This window comes from Eublepharis macularius, chromosome 13 (assembly GCF_028583425.1).
Source record: "Eublepharis macularius isolate TG4126 chromosome 13, MPM_Emac_v1.0, whole genome shotgun sequence".
In the NCBI taxonomy this organism is placed as follows: Eukaryota; Metazoa; Chordata; class Lepidosauria; order Squamata; family Eublepharidae; genus Eublepharis; species Eublepharis macularius.
In genome coordinates this window covers 47578145-47602409 of record NC_072802.1, presented here as the reverse complement: position 1 = coordinate 47602409, position 24265 = coordinate 47578145, and the positions used below count along the sequence as shown (strand labels likewise).

At 43.1% G+C, this 24265-nt stretch overlaps 1 protein-coding gene across 1 annotated transcript in view; it reads right to left on the bottom strand.

Annotated features, from left to right (window-relative positions):
• SPPL3 (signal peptide peptidase like 3) overlaps positions 1 to 24265 on the bottom strand; it is a 69694-nt gene continuing 45429 nt past the window's right edge. The window contains exons 3-11 of the mRNA XM_054996321.1: positions 20788 to 20876; positions 19633 to 19752; positions 16582 to 16660; positions 15262 to 15374; positions 5908 to 6014; positions 4819 to 4982; positions 4357 to 4556; positions 1984 to 2093; positions 1 to 1430 (exon numbers count right to left, since the gene is read on the bottom strand). Coding sequence (XP_054852296.1) covers positions 1359 to 1430; positions 1984 to 2093; positions 4357 to 4556; positions 4819 to 4982; positions 5908 to 6014; positions 15262 to 15374; positions 16582 to 16660; positions 19633 to 19752; positions 20788 to 20876 — 1054 coding nt within the window. The 3' untranslated portion in view covers positions 1 to 1358. The remainder of the gene's footprint in view (positions 1431 to 1983; positions 2094 to 4356; positions 4557 to 4818; positions 4983 to 5907; positions 6015 to 15261; positions 15375 to 16581; positions 16661 to 19632; positions 19753 to 20787; positions 20877 to 24265) is intronic.

The following is a 24265-nucleotide window of genomic DNA, read 5'->3' as shown; positions in this document are numbered from 1 at the left end:
TTTGTTTTTAAAAAGTCCACGTTTTAACAGACTCCCAGGTACAAAGCAGTCAACACAAACTTTGACCAATCACAACAGCAGAGGACAGGGTTTTCTCTTTCTCTCTCTCTTTTTTTTTAAAAAAAGGGGAGGGGGAGGGGGGAAAATACAGCACACTAATGAAATAAAATTCAAAAAAAATACAAAAAAATAGAAAATAGAAAAAAATGTATTTACAAGTCATACATTACTATGATCCGAACGCACAAAGACAACAGCTGCTATAATACATGCATTGGGTCAAGAAGGGAGCTACTAAAAACCGGTAATGGAGAAGTTGTAAAAATACCCACAAACAAAAGGGGGGCAGGCGTGGGGAGAGGAGGTAAACGGCTTTAGCTTTTTTCCCCCTCCCCTAGGTTTGCTACATTGATTGAAATCAAATAATCCCCTAAATTCCAGGAGCACATTCAGTACAAAATACTACACTGGTTTTTAACTGAAGGTTCACTCATGGAGGGGAAAGGGGGAGAGACAGCAGCATATTTGCAGATCCATATACAAGAAAGCCATAGTAAACTGCTCTACATGCTAAAAATTACAGCAAGCCCCTGTCTGCTACAAAGCATGATCCTAGCAGGTTTTTCCTTTGCATTTATTCATATATATATATAGGTCTATAACGTGTGTGTATGTGTGTGTGAGAGAGAGAGTGTGTGTGTGTATGTATGCATGTGCTTGTGTGCGTATGCATGTGGGTATAAAAGTCGTGCCCTTGTTCACTGCAATATGACATCTGGGTGGAAATGTAACTCATTACAACAAAGTCTTTATGTTGTTTACTGTAAGAAGTCACTCAATGTCTGTGGATTTAATAAGTCACCTCACACCACAGAAAATATTATATAAATCCCCCCCAAAAAAGTTACAGTGACAGAAAAACTTCTGTCTTAGTTCTTTTTGAAACTGAAGTCAGGCAGAAAACTGGTCCCAAGGTAGTTTTTGGGGTTCTCCAACAAACTCCGGTCTCTGTGACCATTTTCCTTTTAGTGTTCACAAGTTCCTTAATAATTCTGCACCATTTTCTCTGTAAAGTCTGTCTCCTCCTCTCCAAGGAGGGTCAGCTGCAAATCCATAAAAGAGAAGGGGGAAAGGAAGATGAAAGTGGCTGCCATTGCAAAGACGTGTCCCCAGTTCCACACAGACAGGGGAGCCTTCCAGACCCCTCGCTCTCATCTCCTTTGACACAGCATGTCCATTTGTACAAGTTCCATCAGTTGATAATTCTCCCAAATACCAGCTCATCTTCAGGAGATGATCGAGCTGCAAGCCAAAAAAAGGACCAAGGCAGAAGTTCTGGTCACTTTCCATCTGTTCCATCATACCTCCAAGAAACGTGAACTGCTAGACTTGGAGTGGAATGGTTCAGACCACATGCGACGCAGATCACCCTGAGGAAGAAAAAGAGAATCTTCATTTATGAGCTCTCAGAAAAGTTCATTTTTCTAATCTCAAAGGGCAGGTTACTACTATCTGCTGCAAAAATATCCAGAATAAGAAAAACAAATTTGCTTTCCAAACAAGAGTGGCAAAAGGCACCTTTCCCCACCTCCAATCAAACAATTCTGGGAAACAAAACCAGAAGGCCTCTCCTTAAAGGAAATTTTTTGCCATATGCTGGCAAATTTATGTTCACAGTCAGTAGAGAATCCACCAGCAATACTGTGATAGATCAGCTGGATGACAATTAGGGGGAAAAAATTAAGTCTTCCCTCTCTGGAAATGGCTAAATACAAATGAAAAGCAAGGCCCTGCTGCTACTACAGGGCCAGTCCAAGACATCAACTGCCTGTACCACACAGTCCATAAAGATGCACCCAGAACTCATTGCTGTGACAGAGAATGCTGGGGCACAACTTCATTTTGTTTCTGTAAAAAAACACTGCTGCCCTGTGCCCTGCCTCCCTGGGAGTGTGGTCAGGGAATCATCCCTGTTCTTCTCACCTTTAAATAGGCCATGGTGAGGAGTGGCAATAAGGTGAAGGGTACCAAGTAGAGCAGTGCAGGCTGGGCTGCCCGGTGAATGCGAGAAGCAACTGTTGCTGTTAAAAGACCTACAAGACAAAAAAAAGTTGAGAAATTATAAGGGCCTCCTGAACCGATGACACCTGGAATGTTGGGCATCTGGAGCAGGGGGAGGATTTCAGAAGCCAAGTCACCAGGATCACGTGATGCCTGAGCAAACTGACATCTAGGTCCACCTCTCTGCTTCAATTTCCCTACATTTATCCAAGACAGCTGGGTCATCAGATCGTTCAATATTTTTATGATGGTGGAAAAAATTTTCAGTGATACCTGATAGTCCTGGAAATGAGACAGATATTTGGGGGCAACTTTGGTGAGTATGAGGCACTGTTTTTTTTTAAACTGTTCTAAGAAGCACATAATCTCTTTGCTCCTTCTTCTCTATTTACCCTCTGCTCCCCACAATCTTCAGCTCTTCTTTGCAAAAAGAAAAGCACTAAACTTTGAATTCATGATTGGGCAAAATAAATGCTATTAAACTTGGATAGTAATTCTTTGCAGTCTATACTGGGGTACTAAAGCACACAGTCTGGGTTGTTTCAAAGGTTTCAAAATAAATCCTTTGATTACTGCAAGTCACAAAGGGAACTTTACTACAAAAAAAGGAATCTGTTAAATACTGGATTAGACCTACTGTTCCTGAACTACATCAACTGGGCTTAAAACTAGCAACTTAACCACATTCCAAGTTTTTGAAGCTATTTCCAAAAGAAGGCTTCTGTTCTGTTCTTCCAATATCAACAACTGAGTACCCATTCTAAATTATTACATTCATTTCTGTGGCATGGTTCACAGAGAATACCAAACCAGGACTTGGTACAACATAGAGAAGCCTAGAAGGATCACATCACAAGCTACCTAGTTACAGTAATACCTGAAAAATCGAACACATTTCATAAAGTGATGTCAACGGCAGAATGGACTAAAGGAAGGAAGTATTCTCTCTTGGTGTCGTACTTTCAATTCTGATAATGAATCTCTGTTTCTTTTGCCATTTGCCAGCTCTGATCAAAGTTTTATGGGAGTTATCCATATTTAGTATTAGAAACTATTTGGTGTCCAACCTTCTCACCCACCTCAGGGCGTGATTCCAACATTAATACCATCAGGTTATCATACTCAGGTACAGCTGTCCACTATTCATACCTGACCACCTCTAATTGACCCTTGCTGAAATGATTACTAGCCAGTTGACCTTGGACAGGTCACCTATGGGGCATTTACATAAATAGTATGTTTCTGGTGGGAAGAATGGTGGGGCCTATTCTTTCAAAATCCTCTATGCGCAACTCATTATTTTCATCAATATCCTATCCAATTACGTTATGTACACAATTCCATTTTATTTATTTAAAACATCTTACACAGCTTCACCCTACATTCAAAGTGGCCTTACAAGTTAAAATACACAATATTACAACACACACAATAATGCAGCAACACCCAAAGTTCTCTACACATGCTAGTCTAAAGGTTTTACATTTTCTGCAAAAACCTAAGTGACACAACTCTCCTCACTTCTTTCAGCAAAGAATTTAGAACTAATCTAAAACTGACCCATGTTACTATTCAAAAATGCCTCTAATACATGAGGAGATTCTTTGTTATCCCTAGAGAGGCAGTTTTTGATTATTGGACTTCATCGACCATCATGGGCAAAGATCTAATGTGCATGCAGGTGTCTTCCCAATCTAACGCATCTTGTCAACATCTGTCAGAATGAGCAACCTGAGTTAATCCAAGAAATCGTGGCAAGCTGTTGCTTTCAACACTGCCTGTACTGTCACTGTCTAAAGTGTTATGTATGCTGGACCAAATACAAGAGATTTTGTCAGCAAAGAATTAAGCAAAAACATCACAGCAAGCAGCAGATGGCTCACCCTCTGTTGGCTCAAGGCTTTCTCACACACACAAACATACACAAAGCAGCTTGGCTGAATGTGATTCAGCTGATGCAATGGTGCAAGTAAAAAAACAGAGTTCTTTGCCACCATCACTGCCACTTCATAGGCTTGTGCACACACATATGGCCTGTTTGATCAGACTAGACATCACTCTGGATGTTTATCATTTCCCAGGTCCTCAGCAACTAAGTCCAGGTGTGCTTTGAGGAAATAATGATCTGCCTTCATCAATGGCCAAATCTCAGCATCGGCAACCAGCATCATCCAGGTCTCTCTTTACAGAAAATGCAATCTAGTATGTGGCCTTTTTCATGTGCCAACCTCATGGTTGCCATGGCAGTCACAGAGTCTGGATCAGACAAGAGAGACCCAGGACCCTTCCCCTTACCTACAAAGTATCCAATAAGCGTGCAGTGAAAATAGGAGACTTTTTGCATGCGACCAGAGATGTTGCCTGGTCCTGGTGTACCACAGGAGTCACTGTTGGCTTGTTTCTTATAGTTGTCATAACGTAGCACAAAGCAGAGCAGGAGGCCTGGCATCACAATATCGCCAATTCCCAGCATGGAGAAGTGGCTGCCTGTAGAACTGAGAACAAGGAACCATATTTATAGGGAGCAGAACACTGGACACTGCACAGGCACTAGCAACCCTCTCCTCCCAATACCAACACTCATGGCCCACGGCTAATCAGTGGGCCCAAAGTTTATCTCAAGTGAGTAAAGACAGAAATCCATTAACTGTCTCCCTGCAGCTTCTTGTGCTCCTTTTAAAATGAGTGTTTGCCAAAGATATTCCAAAAGGAATGATCAACAAAGGGTTAAATTAAAAAAAACACAAACAGTCATACCTTGGAAAGACAAGTTTGCCAGGCAGTGACAAGCGAGGGACATCTCGACCTACATTTGGCCCAAGGTGCAGCTTCCGGGATAAAACATCTAGGGGGTTATCAGCAGGTTGTGTGGCTACTTTCACCATAACATTGCTGTTGAAGATGTAGGCAGAGAAGAAGACCTGGGAAAAGAGGACATCTTTTGATATTTCCTCCTCATAACCCAGCTTGGGAGCTCCATGACTTCTACATGCTGGAGAAACGGACTGAGGTAACACAAAGGTCAGGGAAGCATGGACAGCAATATGACATTTCCCCAATCAGCTGATATGACATAGGACTGGCAAGCTCTACGTGCTTTATCACATTTTGCCAGCGCTCAGAACTGATCAGTCTCAACAGTGTGATTCCAGCAGGGAAGACACGTAAACTACATTCCAACAAAAGAAAGTATCAACCAGCATGGTCCATACTTGAAGAGTGAGTGGATCAATCTGCATGTGCGAAAGATGGTGCACAAACATGGATCCTGTGACATCTCCAAGAATCCCTAGACATGCAAAGAAGTAGAGAAACAGCAAGCAGCAAGTGGGAATAAGCTGATTAAAACAGCCCTTTTCTCCCTCCTCAGCTCCCAGAGAAACCCTGGCACAGGAGCCTCTCCATCCTTACTCAGATATTTTCAGCTTTACTCCAAGTTAGTGCCAGCAAACTTGATCTATGAGAATGCAGTGGCTATACCAGTGATGAAATCAATGCTTGCTTTGCTTCTCTGCCTGTGAGCACCTGAGGCAGACTGAAATGGTACCTTTAAGGCATGATCTGGCCTACCCCTTCTTGGAACAGAGGAACACTTCACAACCCGAACCTGGTTTCTCAGATGAAATTGGGAAAGTCAGAAAATAATACAGAAAGCAAGGATAGAGAAACTTCACCAGGGAAACTGTCTATTAAAAAGTTATGACAAACACAGCAACAGAATGGATTGTATACTTGTAGATCCATTACACAACCAAAGAATATTTCAAGATTCTGCTGGCCAAGCTCCAAGGCCAGAAGAATGTTTTGCATCAGGTAACAGGAATATTTAAAGAGCTGGAAACTCACCCAAAAGACATCATAAATTAATAATCCTGAGAGCAACAGACAGGAAACCTTGAGGCTCGGCAACCGGACAAAGGCAATCATAGCAACACACAGGCCCATAGCCAGAGCTACAAAATAAAAATGCAAGTGTTAGATCACTACTGAAGAATTTAGCAATTAGTGACGAAACAAATGGTGGTTACAGCTACTGTACCATATCTGTGTTATTTCTGGGAATGAAAGTGACAGCAATAATATCACTCCTGCAGACACCTTCTTGGATACAGCTGCTGTATGTGTTTGGTATAAAAAAGTAAAATTTCTGTAATCAGGACATTTCGTACTCAGAATAGACTGTGCAAATTAACTGTGTGTGTGCAGTGAGGTTCTGTTCAATCAACTTATCTGTGTTAAGTTCTAGACCTTTTTTTGGCAAGAATCAAGCACAGGAGAGCTATGGATTGGTTTCTCTCTGAACCTTGAGGGCTTTTGCAGTACTTGAAAGGTGACATTGTCAAGATGCCCAATTCAACAGCAGAGAAAATCACACTCAACAAAATTGCAGCTGTATGGAGCACAGACAACACTGGGATCTCTGACAGCATTTCGATAAGACGAGACAAGTAATTCTGACAGTGATATAAGGGAAGCTTGAGGGGCCTTGAAGATGGACAGCATTCCAAAACGGACCTTTGGACACTTACCGTGAAGGGTCCTTCTCCTCTGAGGAAAGGAGGACATCTTGGGTGATTCCCACCATCCAATCAGGGAGGCAGGAACTAACTTTCTTCCTCTTCCTGTCTAGCCTGTGGGACCACCCTCTCTTCAGTTCAGGTGACTCCACAAAGCAGTAACATTGAATTTATCAATCAGCAACTGTTAATACTGAGAGAAAAAACACCTGTTGCATTAACATGTACTGTAAATAAAGCATAACCCGGAGGAGGTATAAGAATGAGGCAGCAGGGTAGAGAAGGACGGAGACCCGGGGAGGGCAAGATGTCCTCCTTTCCTCAGAGGAGAAGGACCCTTCACGGTAAGTGTCCAAAGGTCCGTTCTCCCTCTGAGGCGGAGGACATCTTGGGTGCTCCCAAAGCAGTTTCCAGTTTCTGGGTGGGATGTGGTCTTCGTCCATGATCATGCACTGCAGTACTTTTCCACTATAGTCGGTGTCCGCTGAATCATATAGATTCGATTTGTAGCATCTTAATAAGGTCAAGACTGACAAACTTGCAGCCTTCTTCTACAAAAGTGTTCCTGTGTAACGCTGCACTGGTAGTAGCATTGCTCAAAGAGTGAGCTGGTATTCCACAAGGAACCTCTGCGAAAAGAGTTTTTAGGAGTTTCGATAGTGTATGTTTTGCTATTGGCACCTACTGCTGCTGAAGACATTTTCTTCCCTAAACTGAGATGAGATATATTTAAGAACAGTAAGACTGACTTTCTAATTTGCACTATTCGGAGCAGAGGCCTTAATCCTCCTTCTGACATCTAGGTTGTGTCAGAGCCTCTCCCTCGTCTATTTAGGGTACAGGTATAAATATGGTAGCCTTATTTCTTGCAAACTATGCAGTTTGGAATACGGTTTTGGAAGACAGCACGAGGCATCACCTTACCATTGGGAAAGATACAGAGTTCAGGTCTGACTAAATCTTCTGGCAGACGCGAACATAATAAGGAAAATAGTCTTCATTCTCAGCCTTCTCAGGGGAACATCCTTGACTGGTTCAAATGGATGCTTGGTCAGGGCTGTGTAAAATGTCTACTGAGTGAGGGCTTCCCAATAAGAGTTGTAAATTCTGAGCATAAACTGTTTTCTGAATGCTAGGAGAATGTTGGCCACCTCTCAGAAATATCCCCATCTTAGGAAGGTGTTCCTTTCTATTTCCACACGGTTAAGCAGAGTAAGTCTAAATGAGGGAGCCAAATTGGTCCCTGCTGTAACTTGACCAAAGAGGTCAGTAGGGTAAAAGGTGGAAATATCACCATCTGTTGGAGGGTGGAAAGGCATGGTCTGTTACTAGTAAGGGTAGTAATACATAGAGGAGGCCTAATGGCCACTGCAATGTCAGGGCAGCTGCTTGTGAGTAGAACAAATCTTGTCATGTACCCCGGTAGTTGATGGCTGTGTTGGGGCGCACACAGGTTCATGAGGTGTTGTGAAGTGCAATGTTATGAGATGTTTCTTAAGGGACTATTCCCGTTGTCCCCTCAGCCAGTCTGCCCGGGCATTGGATATGCCTTTGATGTGTACAGTTCTGATTGAAGCTAGATGACCATCCTCCCAGGTAAGTATCCTTGCTGCCACCTGTGTCACTTCAAGGTCTTGAATCCCCCCTGCTTGTTTATATATATTTTGTCTGCAACCTCGTCCATACAGAGCTCTGAACTGGAGCAGGGCCAGACAAATTGCTCCCCTTCCTACGTCATTGATAGGGAGACATGCCTAACCTGATTCTTACATCTGTAAATATTTGTTGTTCTCGAGGGATCATGAATCTTTTGCTTTGTATTGGGTTGGTGACCTTAGCTCAGACGGGTTTTGATCTGAAGTGGTATCTGAATGGGAAGATCTGTCTTCTCCATGATCTGTTGTTAATGAGATCTAAGAAAGGTCTGAAGTGGTCTTGCCTATAGACGACCCCAAAGGTATTGCATTGTAGGTAGCAACTAGCAAACCCATCAGTTTCAGTAGTGTTGTGAGAAGTGATTATGCACTCTGATGACAGTCTCAGTCAGCAGTTTGGTCTTCCTGACCTTTTCTTTGGTGAGGGATAGAAAAAACCCTTTTGGTGACTGTGATCTAACCCAGGTGTTCAAGCTTGTAGGGACTGAATGGTGAATTGAGTGTTGTGGTGAGATTTTCTCTTGAACCGATCAGGAGATCATCTGGGTACAAGTGAAACATGAATACCCCCTGTCTCTGAAACATATGATGAGGTTGATCATGAATTTTGTAAATACTCTTGGTGTGACGGACAGGCCAAAACAGGATGGCTCAGAACTGCCAATTTTTATTTTTAATTTTTTTTTTTTTTTTTAAACATAAAATCTTAGATAATTTTGATGGGCCGTCAGAATTGGTACATGGAGGTATGTCTCTGTGAGATCTGTAGATGTCATGTGTTCTTCTGATTGATTAGTCACTGCGACTGAGCCCAGAGTCTCTGCTCAGAAGTGATATAATTTGATAAACTTGTTCAAAAAACTTGAGGTCTAATAACACCCTCCAGTCCCTATTCTTTTTAGGGACTGAGAAGAAGATTGAGTAGACCCCTTTCTGGAGGGCAGCTTTCAAATTGTATGGAATAGCCTTGTGAGACTATGTGTAAGGCCTGCCTGCTTGTCAACCTAAGCTTGATGGTAAAGAGTAGTTGGCCTCTCACGGGACAGCTAGCAAGTTCTGTCTTAGAGATCTGGGTATTAAGGTTGATCTCTTTCCCCGTGTGGAGAACTGTCTGTTTGATCTTGGGAAAAGGTAAGCATTATCCCCACAATACAGCTGGAGAGCTGGGACTGAGAGGACTGGTTTATCCAAGACCATATGGAAAGTTCATGGCAGCAGTGAGAAGTAAACCTGCAGAGGACTGCATCACTGTTCAGTTATTTAACTGCTATACTACAAGTGTGGTCTTAAAAAGACCCCCCTTATTAAAGGGTTGCCTAGATTAACCTCAGGATGGCCATTTGGAATCTTGTCTGGACCTTAGTAGTGCGTGTTATGAATAAAAGGCTGAGGTCCAATGGATCTCCTCTCAGATTGTTTGAATGTTTTTGGCAACACATTCTTCTGTCCTAGGTCTCAATCTAGATCTTTCCCAGGGCACCCCCAAATAGCTTGTCTCTCTGAAAGAGGTAAGCCAGGATGATATTTTTAGAGTGTGAATCTGCTGGCCATGCTCTTACTCAAGTGTGCCAGCTTGTCACTGCTGTCAAGACCATAATCCTAGAAGAAAAAGGTAAATGTATCCAGGATGATGTCTGCCTTGAAGGTATTGACCCTTACATTTCTGTTTGCCCCTTCAATGGGGGCAGCTATTGTTGTACAGGAGGAGTTGGATCAGTTTCCAGATCCATACTTCTGACACTCTTGAGGCAATAGAGACAATAGCTGTAGCCTTAATAGCCATGGTCATGGCCTCGTGAGCTCTTGTTAGCATGGCCTCTCTCTTCTTGTCTAAGTGGTCTCTGACTGATCCTTACCCATCTTCTGACCAGAGCCCAGATGACTGAAGAGTAGCCACTGGAGGTTCCATCGCAGGTACCTGCAACAACTCATAGCAAAGAAAGGTAGTAAGTACAGTTTTTTGGGGGGACCAAGTTTGAGGATTATTAATTGGCTTATGGTGTAGAACACTCAGCCTTGAACCTTCTCCACAAATATTCTGGAAATGGGAGGACCTTTTCTGAGGAACCTTCACGAGGAAGTGACTCGTTTCCCTGGGCTGGATTTGGTATTCCCAGTCTAAGGGTCCTACTCCCCCAAGGCTAATTTTTACAGCTCTAAGGCTGAGAATGTCTTAGGTGTAAATTCTGGTAGACCTCAGATTCTGACAGCTGGACTGACTGCTCTGGTAGGGATATTTCTTTCTTTGCCACATCTGAAGGAATTCATCCTTCTCCCTGTCATTACAAACTCTATCTGAGGGCGATCCCCCTGCTCCGTGGGGATCCCTGACTGATAAACGTTGCAAACTGCCTTATTCTGACTCAGACCATCGGTCAGTGTTATCTCCTCAGACTGGCAGCAGGTCACCAGGGTCTCAGAAAGAGGTTTTTCTCCTCATCTACCTAAACTCTTAAACTGGAGTTAATGGGGAACAAACCTGGATCTTTTGCATACAAAGCAGAAGCTCTTCCACAGAGCTACAGCCTTACTCATGGAGGGAGGAGGTAGACACCACACCACTATTTCCTCTCTCCTGGTTAGTCTTAAGAGTTAAAAGGTTCAAAGACACCGGCAAAATTGCGCCCTTTATACATTACCCATCTGACAGGGAAAGGCAGGGCTAGATCCTGTTGTAAAAGCAGGGCTAAATCCAAAGGGGAAAGGCCTGCTGTAAAATCTCCAGCCAGGAGATTGGCATGGGCACATTCACATGGAGCCAGGGCTGAGGAGATTCCTGGAATCTTTATAGGGCCAAGGTGCTTCTGACTGGTAAAGTAACAGGATTTCCTCCCTCACAGTCAGTCTAATTGCTGACAGGAATTCTGGAGATATAACACGCTCAGGGGAACACTTACGTGGCCCTCCTGGGCTTGTCGGCTGGAGCTCTGGGTGTCTGGATTATGTTTCAGCCATGTTCTCCTGCCAGGAGATTGGCAAGTGTGTTGCATTGTTTCCCGCCAAAATTGAGCTCCACCAGGTGGCGCTGTTCTCAGCTGGCTGGCTGAGGCACGCTGTTTGAACAAGCTCCCTCTGTGGAAGAGGGGGCTGTTGAGAGGCCTGCGTCTCTTCCAAGGCCATTTCCTTGCCGGGGAACACATACAGCCTCAGAGGCGTGTTGGTGCCGGCTGGGCCTGTTCCCGCCATCGGTAGGACGGCACTCCATGGGAACAGCCCGTATTCTCCTTGCCAGGGAACCCATACAGCCTCAGAGGCATGCTGGTGCTGGCTGGGCCTGTTCCCGCCACCGGAAGGATGGCTCTCCGTGGGAACAGCCCAAATTCTTCTCCATGAAGCTTTCCTCAGAGTCCGATGACTCTCTAGAGACCATCTCGTCCTCTTCTTTTCATTCTTTGGCAAGAGGAGTAAAAGAAGAGGAAATGGGAGGAGAGTAAGGTAATGAAGTAAGTAAGGAGTAAGGTAAAGAATGATTTGAGGAAGAAGAAAGATAAATAAGAGATAAAGAGAAAAAAAGGCAGCAGAGCTAGTCTGCTGCAGAACTGCTCTCCCTGGAGGCAGGAACAGAACTGAAGAGAGGGTGGTCCCACAGGCTAGACAGGAAGAGGAAGAAAGTTAGTTCCTGCCTCCCTGATTGGATGGTGGGAATCACCCAAGATGTCCTCCGCCTCAGAGGGAGAACTGCCAGTTCTTCACAACTGGGAATGATAAGCTGCCTTATCCCTAAATTAAACTTTTGGGGTAGGAAGCAGAAATTCACTTCCTTCTCATCCTTTCATCCTGACAGAAATCACGAAAAAGTAACACAAAGAATCAATCAAGAGCAGAGACTGAAGAGTAGATGAGACTCTGAATCAGCAGTGACACTGCAAACAAAAACACAACAGATAGATATCCTGGTTCAAATCACCTCTTGGCCTTAAATATGCCAGTATCGCTCAAATTCTGTCTGCCCTCAAGCCTGCAATGTGACTGTAGTAAAGATCACCTAACTTATAGGATGGTCGTCGTAATGATTACATATGAAATAATATGAATACACTAAAGCTCTGTATAAGAAATGGTATTCCTACTACTAGCATTTGGTTGTATACAAAACTTTCAACACAAATACAAAGCTTAGGAAAATCACTCAGTGTGTCAGCTTCATTATACACACAACAGAGTAGACTGTGAAATTCCCAAGATAGAAAGTATACAGTTTTTCCATACACATTCATCCACTTAGATCAAAGTGGTACTAAGTCAAGCAGCCAGGGATGCATGGCAATAAGCCAGGATACTTGAGTTCTCTACCTCCTCCTTCTTGGGAGATAGTGAGTTGTTTTGTTCCAACTCTTTGCTCTCTTTCAACACACTGGTGTAGAAAGAGTACTCAATTGTGTATTACAAAAGCAGCTGTGAGCGTCAGTCAGTTTTCATTCAAACATGATGAGCTAAATCAACTTTTCTTGTGAGATAAGAAAAGAATTACTCAAAGCTTAAACAAAACAGAACTGGCAAGTAAAATATTTAACTGTTGGTGTATCTAGTGAAGGCCAAATCACCTGATGCAGAAGCTCCAGAAAAAGGGGTGTGGTCTTAGCCACTCACTACTCAAACTTCATTGCCTTTCAATGAAGCAGAACAGCAAACAGACAAGAAAATTTTGTCCTTTCAAGAGCTTTAACTCAAAATCTATGCTAATATTAGCTCAGACCTATTTATCTTAAGAGCAGATTCAGTTTTGCCACCATCCTGGTAAAATTAACTTATTTTTCTGGAGATTAATACTTCATTTCATAAAATCACACAAATTTCCCTTAAGACACCAAGCAGCAAAAAAATTTTTTAAAAAGGAGTGGTGGTGGTGGTGGTGGTGATAAACCATTAATTGCCATAAACGATTTCTGCAAACAAGCAGGCAGCCTCAGCACTTCAAAATGAGTTTCAAACATCATTCTCCTTCTTGGTAAAAGTCCTCATGACAATGTTCTCGTTCTCAAGAAATGCATGTTTTTTCCCCAAAGCATTGCACTGCAATCTATGCAACCAACATACTCCCCATGTATTTCAACAGAGCAGCTCAGCAGAAAGAGCAACCAGAAACCTTACAGTAAAAGCCAAAGCAGGGATAATATTTTCATCTGAAATATTTGCCTTGATACCAGTCAATGTCAGCTTCCATCCCCTTCCCCTGCAGAGGGGGACTGAATCAGAAGTGACACTGCAAACACTGTAAGATGTTCAGAATACAACATGGTCATCTATTTAAAAGGGTTAGCAGCTGGAGATGCCTGGCCAAATCTAGCCCCCTGAAGGTTACTGTCTAGCTCCTTATCTACTCAGAAATAAAGGAGTAATATGGTGAGAGTAGTATCAATGCTAAGAGGATTTGCTCAACCGCTTTGGAGATGGGAGTCAGGCCCCATCACCAGTGACTTCATTGTGGAAGTGTTGCTGTAAAAAAAAAAACCCTGCTGTTGACAAGGGCTCTATAATCTGCTCAGATAGTGTACAGTGAGACTTGATATACTGAATAGCTATATACTGATACAATCATCTTGTATCAGTTTGGTGAAGTGATTAAGATCACGGGACTCTTATCTGGAGAACTGGGTTTGATTCCCCACTCCTCCACTTGAAGCCAGCTGGGTGACCTTGGGTCAGTCATAGCTTCTAGGAGCTCTCTCAGCTCCACCCACCTCACAGGGTGTTTTGCTGTGGGGATAATAATGGCATACTTTGTACACTGCTCTGAGTGGGCATTAAGTTGTCCTGAAGGGTGGTATATAAATCGAATGTTGTTGTTATTATTGTTACTGTTGTTGTTGTTATTATTCTGGATATTAACAATGCACAATCAAATATTTTTACATGAATTGTGTGTTGCTAGATATTTATGCGGCAGCTGAGCACCACTGGTCAGACCAGAAAAGCATGAACTAATGAAAAGATACCATTTATTTTCCCACTCCTTTTCTTGCTTGGATCCCCACCCCCAGCTTAGCCTTAATAGATCAGCCAGTTGGCATATACCTGCCATAACTGTTTAACATCCACTAGCCCCCCACTCCCACTAGCAGCTAAAGCAGCATGCCACCCTGAAGAATAAACTCTCCTACACAGTCAAGTCACCAAATCTGTGCCTCAATCCTTGCTGAGCTGGTGGGAAGAGAAAAGCAGTACTAAAATTTCCCTGCTCAGAAACTAGGCAGAGTAGTACCCTTGCTTCTGGTGAACAGCCAGAAGCTATGTATAAGCTCTTAAAACTTTCACATCTTTCCATTTCCTACAAAGACTAACAACCCCACTAGGGGCAGAGGGGGAGAGGATGTGTGTACTGGATACACTTGAAATCCACACAAGAGTTTATCTGGCCCCAAGACCACTACCCCAACCAGCATGTAGAAATAGCTTCACCACAGAACATGCAGTCATATTGGACTTCAAACCTTAGGGTGTACCCTTTTTCCTAGAGGGAGCAGGGTCTCAGTTTGTCACACTGTAACATACAAACTGGCCTTTAGTGCAAATATTTAGTTTATATGCTACAAGTCCACCTCGAGTATGAGTCTCTATCTGAACCTGCCTCCTGATTGGAAGGATGCAAACACACAGCAGTCACAGACTTTTAAGGGTAGATCATGCTGCTCCAGGATTCATCAGAAGCAGATGATCCAAGCCCAACCTGAGCAGAGATGCAGCAGAAGCGCCTCCAATAGAGGGATGGGCCAGACTGGTGACTCGTATAAAGATACAACAGTGAGCCTCTCAAAGGGATTTTATTTATTTAGAAAATGTATATACTGCCTCTCCAGGGACCAGCTCAAGGTGACTAGGGATGTATTCTTTGGGCACACGGAAGGCTTTTTCATTCATACATTTTTCTTGCAGCACTTTTGGACATTCCTTTCAATTTAGAAATTACCACTTCATGCAATACACTCCGGTACAGGAAATGCAGAGTCAATTTTGCACAGCTTTATCAACCCATTATATCCTGGTCAAATGTATGACCAAAAACCACAAGTCACATATCTGCTACTTACCATCCATGAGGAGCCAATGACCAGTTAAGACCCAGATAAGGACAAGCATAACAGAGAGAGAGAAGGAGAGCAGCTCAGCAGCAGTGAAACGTCCACAGCAGCCAAAGGAAATCCTGGGGGGGGGGGAAAATCACATGATGTTAGCTGGAAGATTTAAAGCACTCTATTAAATGAAGGCAGGGAGGAGATGCAGAATCTCCCAAATTTATTCAGTAAAGATTCAAAAATTTTAGAGCACATAATGCAGAAGGGATAAGACCTTTGTCATTGGAAAAATACCAAAGCTCAAGATTCTTCTAAATTCTTACTGATCTGCCAAGATTCTAAAGTTAGAGGGGAAAGGGTTTAGTTTGACTGTCCCTGAGCTTTCTGTTAAGAAGGGCTCCAGCCACTTGTGCCAACTTGCAAGGTAATTTTACAATATGGCATTCTGCCCATGAGGACAACTTATTTCAGAGTGCAGCACTACAGTGCAGCTGTCATACAAGTTCAGCAATGTTTCCATGCTTGCTGCAGTACTGGAAATTCCTGAATATTTGAAACAGCTAATGACCTACGCTCAACTCTTCAAGCTCCCTCTCTACCACACAATGGAATTTTAACTAAAAGGATGCCCAAACATGTTTACAGAAGAATCTCCATTGTGCCTTCTGGCATTGTAATATGTTCCCCAGGCCAAGACAGATAATAGGACAAAACTTGTGTCTGACTTTGTTAAAGTCACACAGTTCTAATGTTACAGAACCAAGAAACACAATTAAAACAAATGAAGCTACGCTTTCCCCTGTTCTTTTGCTGTACTATGCATGGCAGGAGTCATGGATCTCAGTGGACTGCCTATCACGAGACAAGGGAAAGCAGCTGTCCCAAGCAGTGGCTTCTACACATCATCGACAATACAATGGGAAACAGATAATCCACACAGCAACATCTTCTGGGAAGTTCTTCTCAGCAATATTCCTGAAGCAAAGAGGATCTGGACAAGAGCACGAGTATACCTTGTACACTTCCTGTTCACTTCAGTGGTGTTTGTGCCAGAGAGCAGATTGTGCCCCCCATTGATCAGCCAGAGTGCTTAGACTCTACAGATAACTAGAATGCCTTAAGAGCGCCTTCGCTGCCAGCTGTAGGTACAGCTCTCTGATGTAAGCAGGTTCTACTTTGCATAGTAGACAGAAGCACAGAAAGCAACAGCCTGACTCACTTCTGCTTCCTCTGTCTGAACTTGTTGTCCGAGCAAAAAGCTGTACAAACACCACAGCCCTGGCTTTTCGAAACAAGACAGTCTTTGCAGTACACAGAAGAAAAGGAATTCCTTACTTGTTTTGAGGTGAACAAGGTCGTGTTAAATACTGGCACATTGGGAGCAGAAGGAAAGCGAAGGCTATTGTTGCAAGGACTAGAGAAGGGGAAAGAAAAGCATTAGTACAGATCCATTTTCAGCATTGCAAGTACACCAGAGAAAATTAAAATATTAAAAGCTTTCACTTTTTGTGCTTTGCTGAAGAACATCTATAGCTCACATGAATTGTCATCAGTAAATTATAATAACAGATCAAATAAAAAATACACAGCGGTTGAAGACCAAATACCTCACAACATTTAAGTCTAGCTATGAAGCAGTTCGAAATGCCAAATTCTTGCAACAGAGCCAAAAATACAGTACTCAGAGCTGCAGCGAGATGGATTTCCAAGCATATAGTCTTAATGCTTGCAAATATTTTTCACGATAGAAGACTAACCACACCAACACATTGAGTGCAATCGGCTGTGCTCCAGTGTGGCTCCTATTCATTTAAATGCGGTTTGTGCTGGAAAGCATCCTGGAAGACTATGTTCATTGCCAGAGTTATCTGTCCCTGCCCTGGGAAGACTGCCTATGTTAGGAGGGTCAACCTGAACTAAAATTTTACTGTAGACTCTGAAACTTGAATCCTCCAGTTTGCTGAGAAATGCCAGTCTACGCAAAATATTGCAAACTTCAACATTAACTGGAGAAGTAAACCTGGACTTCATTAAAATCAGTTTCTTATAAAGAAGTCACCAGATCTCCCTTCAATAAATCCAATCCTAAAATAATACCAAGAGTATAAAACACATCACACAGGTATGCATACATATATGTGCATTATTATGGACAACATCCAATTAAAGAAATCTTACAGTCCAACACTTTGAAGTTTACTCAGAAGTAAGTGTTACTGTGTTTATCAAGAAAAAAAATCACTGACAAATCAATCTTTTCCATTAAATACTTCATAAATAAAAGTACATCTTAATTTGTTGTAAGCACAAAAATACTAATTAACAATTGCATAGAATCTCTATACAACCATAGAGGGTACATTGTAAAGTACCCTAAATAGTTAATTTAACAGTATTACTATTTTTAAAAAAATGACACACATTTCTGATCTCCCTAAATGGGGGTCATTTTTACAACCTGTCTTGCACAGGTTTCTGCAGGTGGGCGCTGGTTACAGTCAACACTAGAAATGACTGCTTCTTTCCAGTCTTCCTCTAGGCCTGGTTCATATGTGCAAGAGAATGTGGGAACAATGTTGTAGAATTCAGAGTTAATTCAGACCACAGGTTGAGGCTCCCACGTTGGAACGTTCCCTTATGTTAAACTCTTTACAAATAAAAAAACAACACAGCAATCAAAGAGAGGGGATAGAATCTTTCTCCCTGCTGCTCTAGATTTCTGTTTGCATAGAGGGCTTTAATGCAAAGGAATACTGAACGTGACATCCAACACCTGTATCCTCAAACAGTGCAGTGCATGCTACCACCTCCTGAATGAGTTACCCTTCCTCAGACTGATGGCTGACAAAGAGGGTATTCCCTAAAGTTCTCACTTTACCAACAAGTTGCCTTCATGAGTTCATAAAAGACACATGAAGAGTTTTGAGAGATTAAAGATGTCAGAATTCTTGCTGCCACTTTTAAACATATGCTTCAGCCTGATGACAATCAGTTGATAACAGAATCCTGAAGGTATCCATTTTGTTCTTTTACAACTAGAAAACAAAAGTTTCACACCCACTTTTGTCCCTTAGAAGTCTACTACTTCTCTCTTGAAATGGTCAGAAACATTTGAAGTAAATTCTGAGACAGATTTGTTGTTGGGGGGAGGGGTTGTCCATATTTCTTTAAATGGAATAATTTCATTACTAGCCAACAACTCCTTATGACAGCATAGATTATATTTATTCTGAAAGCTGCTAAACAACTTGTTACAACCCCTTTCTTTCACTTGGGTAGATTTGGTCTTTAAACCTTTTATCCTTCCCCCCTCTTGGTAGATTGCTGCCACCAGGAATTAAATTCCAGAATAACTTAAATTTCTCCTTTTAGTAACGTGCCCAAGGGACAGGCTTTTTGTGGTACTATGTGGCCCTGAGGAAAGGAATGGGATATAGGAATGACAGATACTCTGGGATATTGAAAAAACAAAGTAAACTTTTATTTTTATAAGAAGCGTGTCAGTTTCATATTATTTCTAAAACTTTATGGTTTCAAAAGAGTAGTTCTCAATTCTTAAAGTTACTTTACTCAAACCCAGTCACACAGATCTTCTCTCAAGCTTCACACACATATTGCCTGTTTTTGATATTAATTTCTCTCTCAATTACAAGTAAGACCTTTTCTCAGGTGCACACACAGTTTGCCTGCTTTTCCTGACTGAATGTTCTTTCACAATCACACAGTTCAGGCTACCACACAGGTTAATTTTCTCTCAAACAACATACACAAGCTCAGGCTGCACACAGCTTGCCTCTCTTGCCCTGACTGAATCTTTTTTCTCCACTCTCAGTCTAAAACTGCATTCACTCTGCGTCATCAACCAATCATATCACTCACTCATCCCTCTCTTTCACCCCACTCTTCCTCTATACCACACCAAGCATTTAAAGACACATACACGCATTTACTTAAAATCATTACACAACTGGTTAACATTTACTGCAGTATTCATTCCATGGGTGTAACAGAGCATCAAGAAATCATTAGTATAACAGTTTTCCCATTTTTTACTTATAAATAGGGTTTAATGGAAATTTTACTTGCATCTCTAAAAGGCAGGAATCTCACTCTCTTAACAAATTAAATAGCCACATTATTTTAGCTGCATGACAGAACAAAGGTTGGGTTTCTCCATGGCCACAATGTTGTCATTTACCTTAAGGAATATTTAAGTTTGTTCTAGACTTTTTATTTAAAATTCCTGATGAGTGTTTGCCTTCTGATCAACTTTATTGATATTACTAGAGGAGCATTACAGACAAAAAATTAGGATTTGCAGCTCAATTTACAATAACAATCCTAATTCTTATGCAAGACTGATAAGTGTTAAGAGAAGATAGTTACCTGCTGTACATATGGTAAAGACAACTTGAACTGAGTCGAAGAAGAAGAACATTACTAGGAGGGATACAGATGCACCAATTGGAAGGAACAGCGCCTGTGTTGAATCAATAGTCTGGATACCTACAAAATGTAAACAAAAGAACACACTTGGGGCTAGGCATATTGTGACACACAGTCACATTGTTTCTTGGTGTCCTCTAACAACTGAAACGTAAAACCAAACACCATTGGAGATCAGATCTCCTAAAAAGCAGAAGAAATAGAATAGATTCAGAGTAAGGTGAGGCAAGGGAGGGGTTAACTCCATCACCCCCAAACACTGCTCTCCCTGATCAAAGTCACCAATCACCTGCATGCAGCCCCACTAGGGGAAAATGACAAGCAACCGACCTTTGCCTGTCATCTGTTCCTAACCACCTGACTGAGGTGGTGGTTTCAACACAGCATGGGTGAAAAAGTATTAACCCCCTCCTTTGCACAGTGTCACAGCTGTCCAATAACCACACAGTTGCTTTTTAGAGCTTCCCCCACAAAAAAATATAATTAGGAGATCTGATCAATGGACTCTAACTTTAGTTTGGTCCTTACTTTAAGATTCTTCTTTCCTTAATAGCAATCTGAGCAATCTTTCACCCGAATTGAAAAATGCTTTTGTTTAGCTTGTTTTTTTAAATTTTTATTTGTTAAGGAGGGTTTTTTTTAAAAAAAAGAAGTATCTTTTTACATACCTACTGTCATCCACCCCATGTCTGGAGGGTTGGCTACAAAGTTAAGTAAATGTTTATACCTGTTTAGAGTTGCTTCTTAAGCTAGTTTCAAACAAACTTCAGGCTGCAGGCACCAATGACAGAATCACTTCTCTAGAGAATTTCACCTATGATTTATGGTCATTAATGTTAAATCATTTTTATATACACTACTCTGTTTAATTTCACAACAACTTTTTTAAACATAAGACAAAAGGAATTACCAGAATTTGCAGCAAAGAATATAACCTGGCTGTAGTACAAGAGAAGCTGGTTCACAACTACATTTCAATGGGATTTTTTACATAACATGTTAGTTTAATGTTATAGAGGAGCAGGCGCTGCAAGAGAGGTGAGCTCAAGTACTGTATCCCTCTTTACTAATCAAATGTTACTTTTAGACTCTTACTGTTATTTGTGCTGTTGCCATTGAAAGGCCCAGCTGAGCTGCTGCTGTCTTTTTCTTTGTCTTGATTCTCAAAGTCCATGTTAAGGGACCTATAGGCAACAACAACAACAAAAAGTAAAACAATCATTCAAGTTTCTAATTCTTATCATAGCTTAATGTAGCCATGTTGTATCCTTTAAACATTAATTAATACATTATACCATATTACTATAAGAGAATCAAACGATATCACAGACAAGCAACAGAAAGGTTTGTTGTTTGATTCAATGGCACCTAGGCCATATTGCAGCCAAGCGCGACAATTACTTCTTTCACTTAAGCATAACCTTCCATCAACCATTAGATAAAACTGCATGCAAAAAGAAAGAAGAATATAGAAGTGGAGCACACAGACCAACATTTTCACCCAGAGAGAAAGAATTGGACCGGACCTTTGGACACTTACCGTGAAGGGTCCTTCTCCTCTGAGGACAGGAGGACATCTTGGGTGTTTCCTTTTGCCCAATCAGGGAGGCAGGAAGTTGAATTTTCTTTTTTCTTCCTCTTCCTGTTGGTGCCTGGAACACCCTGCTTTCCAGTTCGGGTGACTCCAAACAGCAGTAAAAGAAAGATAACAGCCTCAACACACTAAATACTGGAAGACCCTACTAAGAGGGAATAGAAAAAACTGTGAACTTAGTAAACGGACAATATAACACAGAACATTGAAAAAGTGAGAACTGTGTAACACCAGTGAGGAAAAAGGTGAACAGGTTAGCAAGAGCGAGAAACCTAGGGAGGGCAAGATGTCCTCCTGTCCTCAGAGGAGAAGGACCCTTCACGGTAAGTGTCCAAAGGTCCGTTCTCCCTCTGAGGCAGGAGGACATCTTGGGTGCTCCCAAAGCAGTTACTCTCGAGAGGGTGGGTCAAGGTTCTCGTCTTGCATCACATGTTGTAAGACTCTTCTTCCAAAGGCAGCGTCGGCGGAAGAGTAGAGGTTTAACTTGTAATGTCTAACGAATGTAGATATGTTCGACCACGTTGCAGCCCTGCAAATTTCTTCCACTGAAGCATTGTTGTGTAAGGCCGCATTTGTTGCCGCGCTCCTAATGGAATGAGCCGTGATGCCCTGAGGCAAGTCTCTGTTGCAAGCTTTGTAAGCCTCTGCGATACATGAGCGGATGTTCCTGCTGATCGTAGCGTTTGACATCTTCTTTCCTACATTTGGCGGGCATGTGTTGACAAATAAGAAGTCCGACCTCCTAAGGGGTTCGGTTCTGACCAGGTAGACCTTGAGAGCCCTGCGGACATCCAAGGTGTGCCACTCCTTCTCCTTTGGATGTGTCGGTTTGGGACAGAAGGATGGTAAGTTAAGCTCCTGCGACCTATGAAACGAAGAGACAGCCTTCGGTAAGAAAGTGGGATCCGTGCGTAGGACTACCTTGTCCATATGGAACTCGCACAGCCCCGGCTTGATGGAGAGGGCCCCAAGTTCCGAAATTCGTCTCGCTGACGTAATGGCTACTAGGAAAAGAGTCTTTAATTTCAGCCACTTCAAGGGTACCTCTCTCAAAGGCTCAAAGGGAGATTTGGTCAACGCTGACAGAACTACGTGGAGCCTCCACGTAGGGAACCGGTGCACCGTTGGAGGGCTCAGAAGGGTGGCTCCTCGCAGGAAACGTCGAATATGTGGATGTTTGGCCAGTCCAAGCCCGTCAGGGAGGAACAGTATCGAGGACAAGGCTGCGACTTGCTTGCGTAACGTGGCTGGTTTCAAACCTGCATCCAATCCGTCTTGGAGAAAGGCTAGGATCACATTTAGGTGTGGTCGGAGATGGTCAATCTTTTTCCTTCTGGCCCAGCGAACAAAGGCTTTCCAGGAGGTATTGTATATTCTTGCCGTTGATTTCTTTCTGGAAGAAAGCATTGTCTTGACTACTTGTGTCGAATATCCTAACCTGGAAAGGTAGTGCCTCTCAATTTCCAGGCGGTCAGACACATCCAGTCCGGGTCTGGGTGCAGGATCGGACCCTGATGTAGCATGCCCGGGGTGATGGGGAGATGGAAGTGAGGAAGAACAGCTAGCGATTGTAGGGAGGAAAACCAAGGTCTCCTGGGCCACCATGGGGCGATCACTATTACTTCCGCTGTCGAGTCCGCAATTCTCCTCAGTAACTTTGGAAGAACTGGGAGGGGAGGAAATGCGTACAGCAGACCCTCTGGCCACGGTGAGGTTAAGGCATCTATCCCTTCTGCTAGAGGGTGAAAGAACCGAGACAAAAATCGAGGGGTCTGCCGGTTCAGGTGGGTCGCGAATAAGTCCATTACCGGAAGGCCGAATCTGTCTGTGATCAGGAGAAACGTTTCCTGATTGAGTGACCACTCCCCTGGTTGAATGGTCTGACGGCTTAGCCAGTCTGCTTGCAAATTGTCCGTCCCCTTTATGTGTTCCGCCTGAATAGATGCTAAGTGCGTCTCTGCCCACGAGATGATCCTCATCGTCTCCTTGTGCAGCCTGGAAGACTTGGAGCCGCCCTGCTTGTTCAGGTATGTCTTGGCGGACACGTTGTCTGTCCTGATCAGGACATGCTTGCCGTGGATCAATTCGGAGAAGTGGAGTAAGGCCAGGCGGATCGCCCTGACCTCCAGCAGATTGATAGGAAGCCGAGACTCCTCCGCACACCAAGTCCCCTGAGCTGGGCGGTCGTCCAGGGTCGCTCCCCAGCCGGACAGGCTGGCGTCCGTGAACAGCTGAATTCTCTGAGGGTTGAGGAACGACTTGCCTTGACGGAGATTGGCCATTACAGTCCACCATCTGAGGGCCTCCTTCACCGTCCATGGAACCTTGACCAAACAGTCTGTCCTGGCCATAATATGACGTTGATGCGGGCGCAGAAAATTGAGCAGAGCCCGGGAGTGGAAACGACCCCAATAGATTGCTTCGCATGCTGCCACCAACGTGCCCATCAATTTCGCAAGTCTCAACAAGGACGTCGACTGCTCCTGGATCACGGACTTGACCAGGTCCTTGGTCTTTAGTATTTTTTCTTGAGGTAACCGGATAAGTCCCCTCCTGGTGTCTAGGATCATGCCCAGGTGATGTATCGACTGAGACGGGCTCAAGGAACATTTGTCCAGGTTGACCAGAAAACCGTATGATTGTAGGCACTGAATTGTTGTCCAGGTGTCCTGAGTTGCTTGGCTCCTGGAGGTTGCTCTCAATAGAATATCGTCCAGATACGGATGGACGTGGATGCCGGCCTCTCGAAGACGCCCGATGGGATTGATCAAAATCTTGGAAAATACCCTGGGAGCTGTGGCGAGGCCGAAGGGTAGGGCTCTGAATTGGAAGTGGCGACCGGCGACGCAGAATCTCAAGAAACGCCTGTGTGAGGGGTGAATAGGAATGTGTAGATACGCCTCGGTGAGATCTATAGATGTCATGAATTCCCCTTCGCGAAGAGCCTCCGATATGGACCGCAGTGTCTCCATCCGGAAG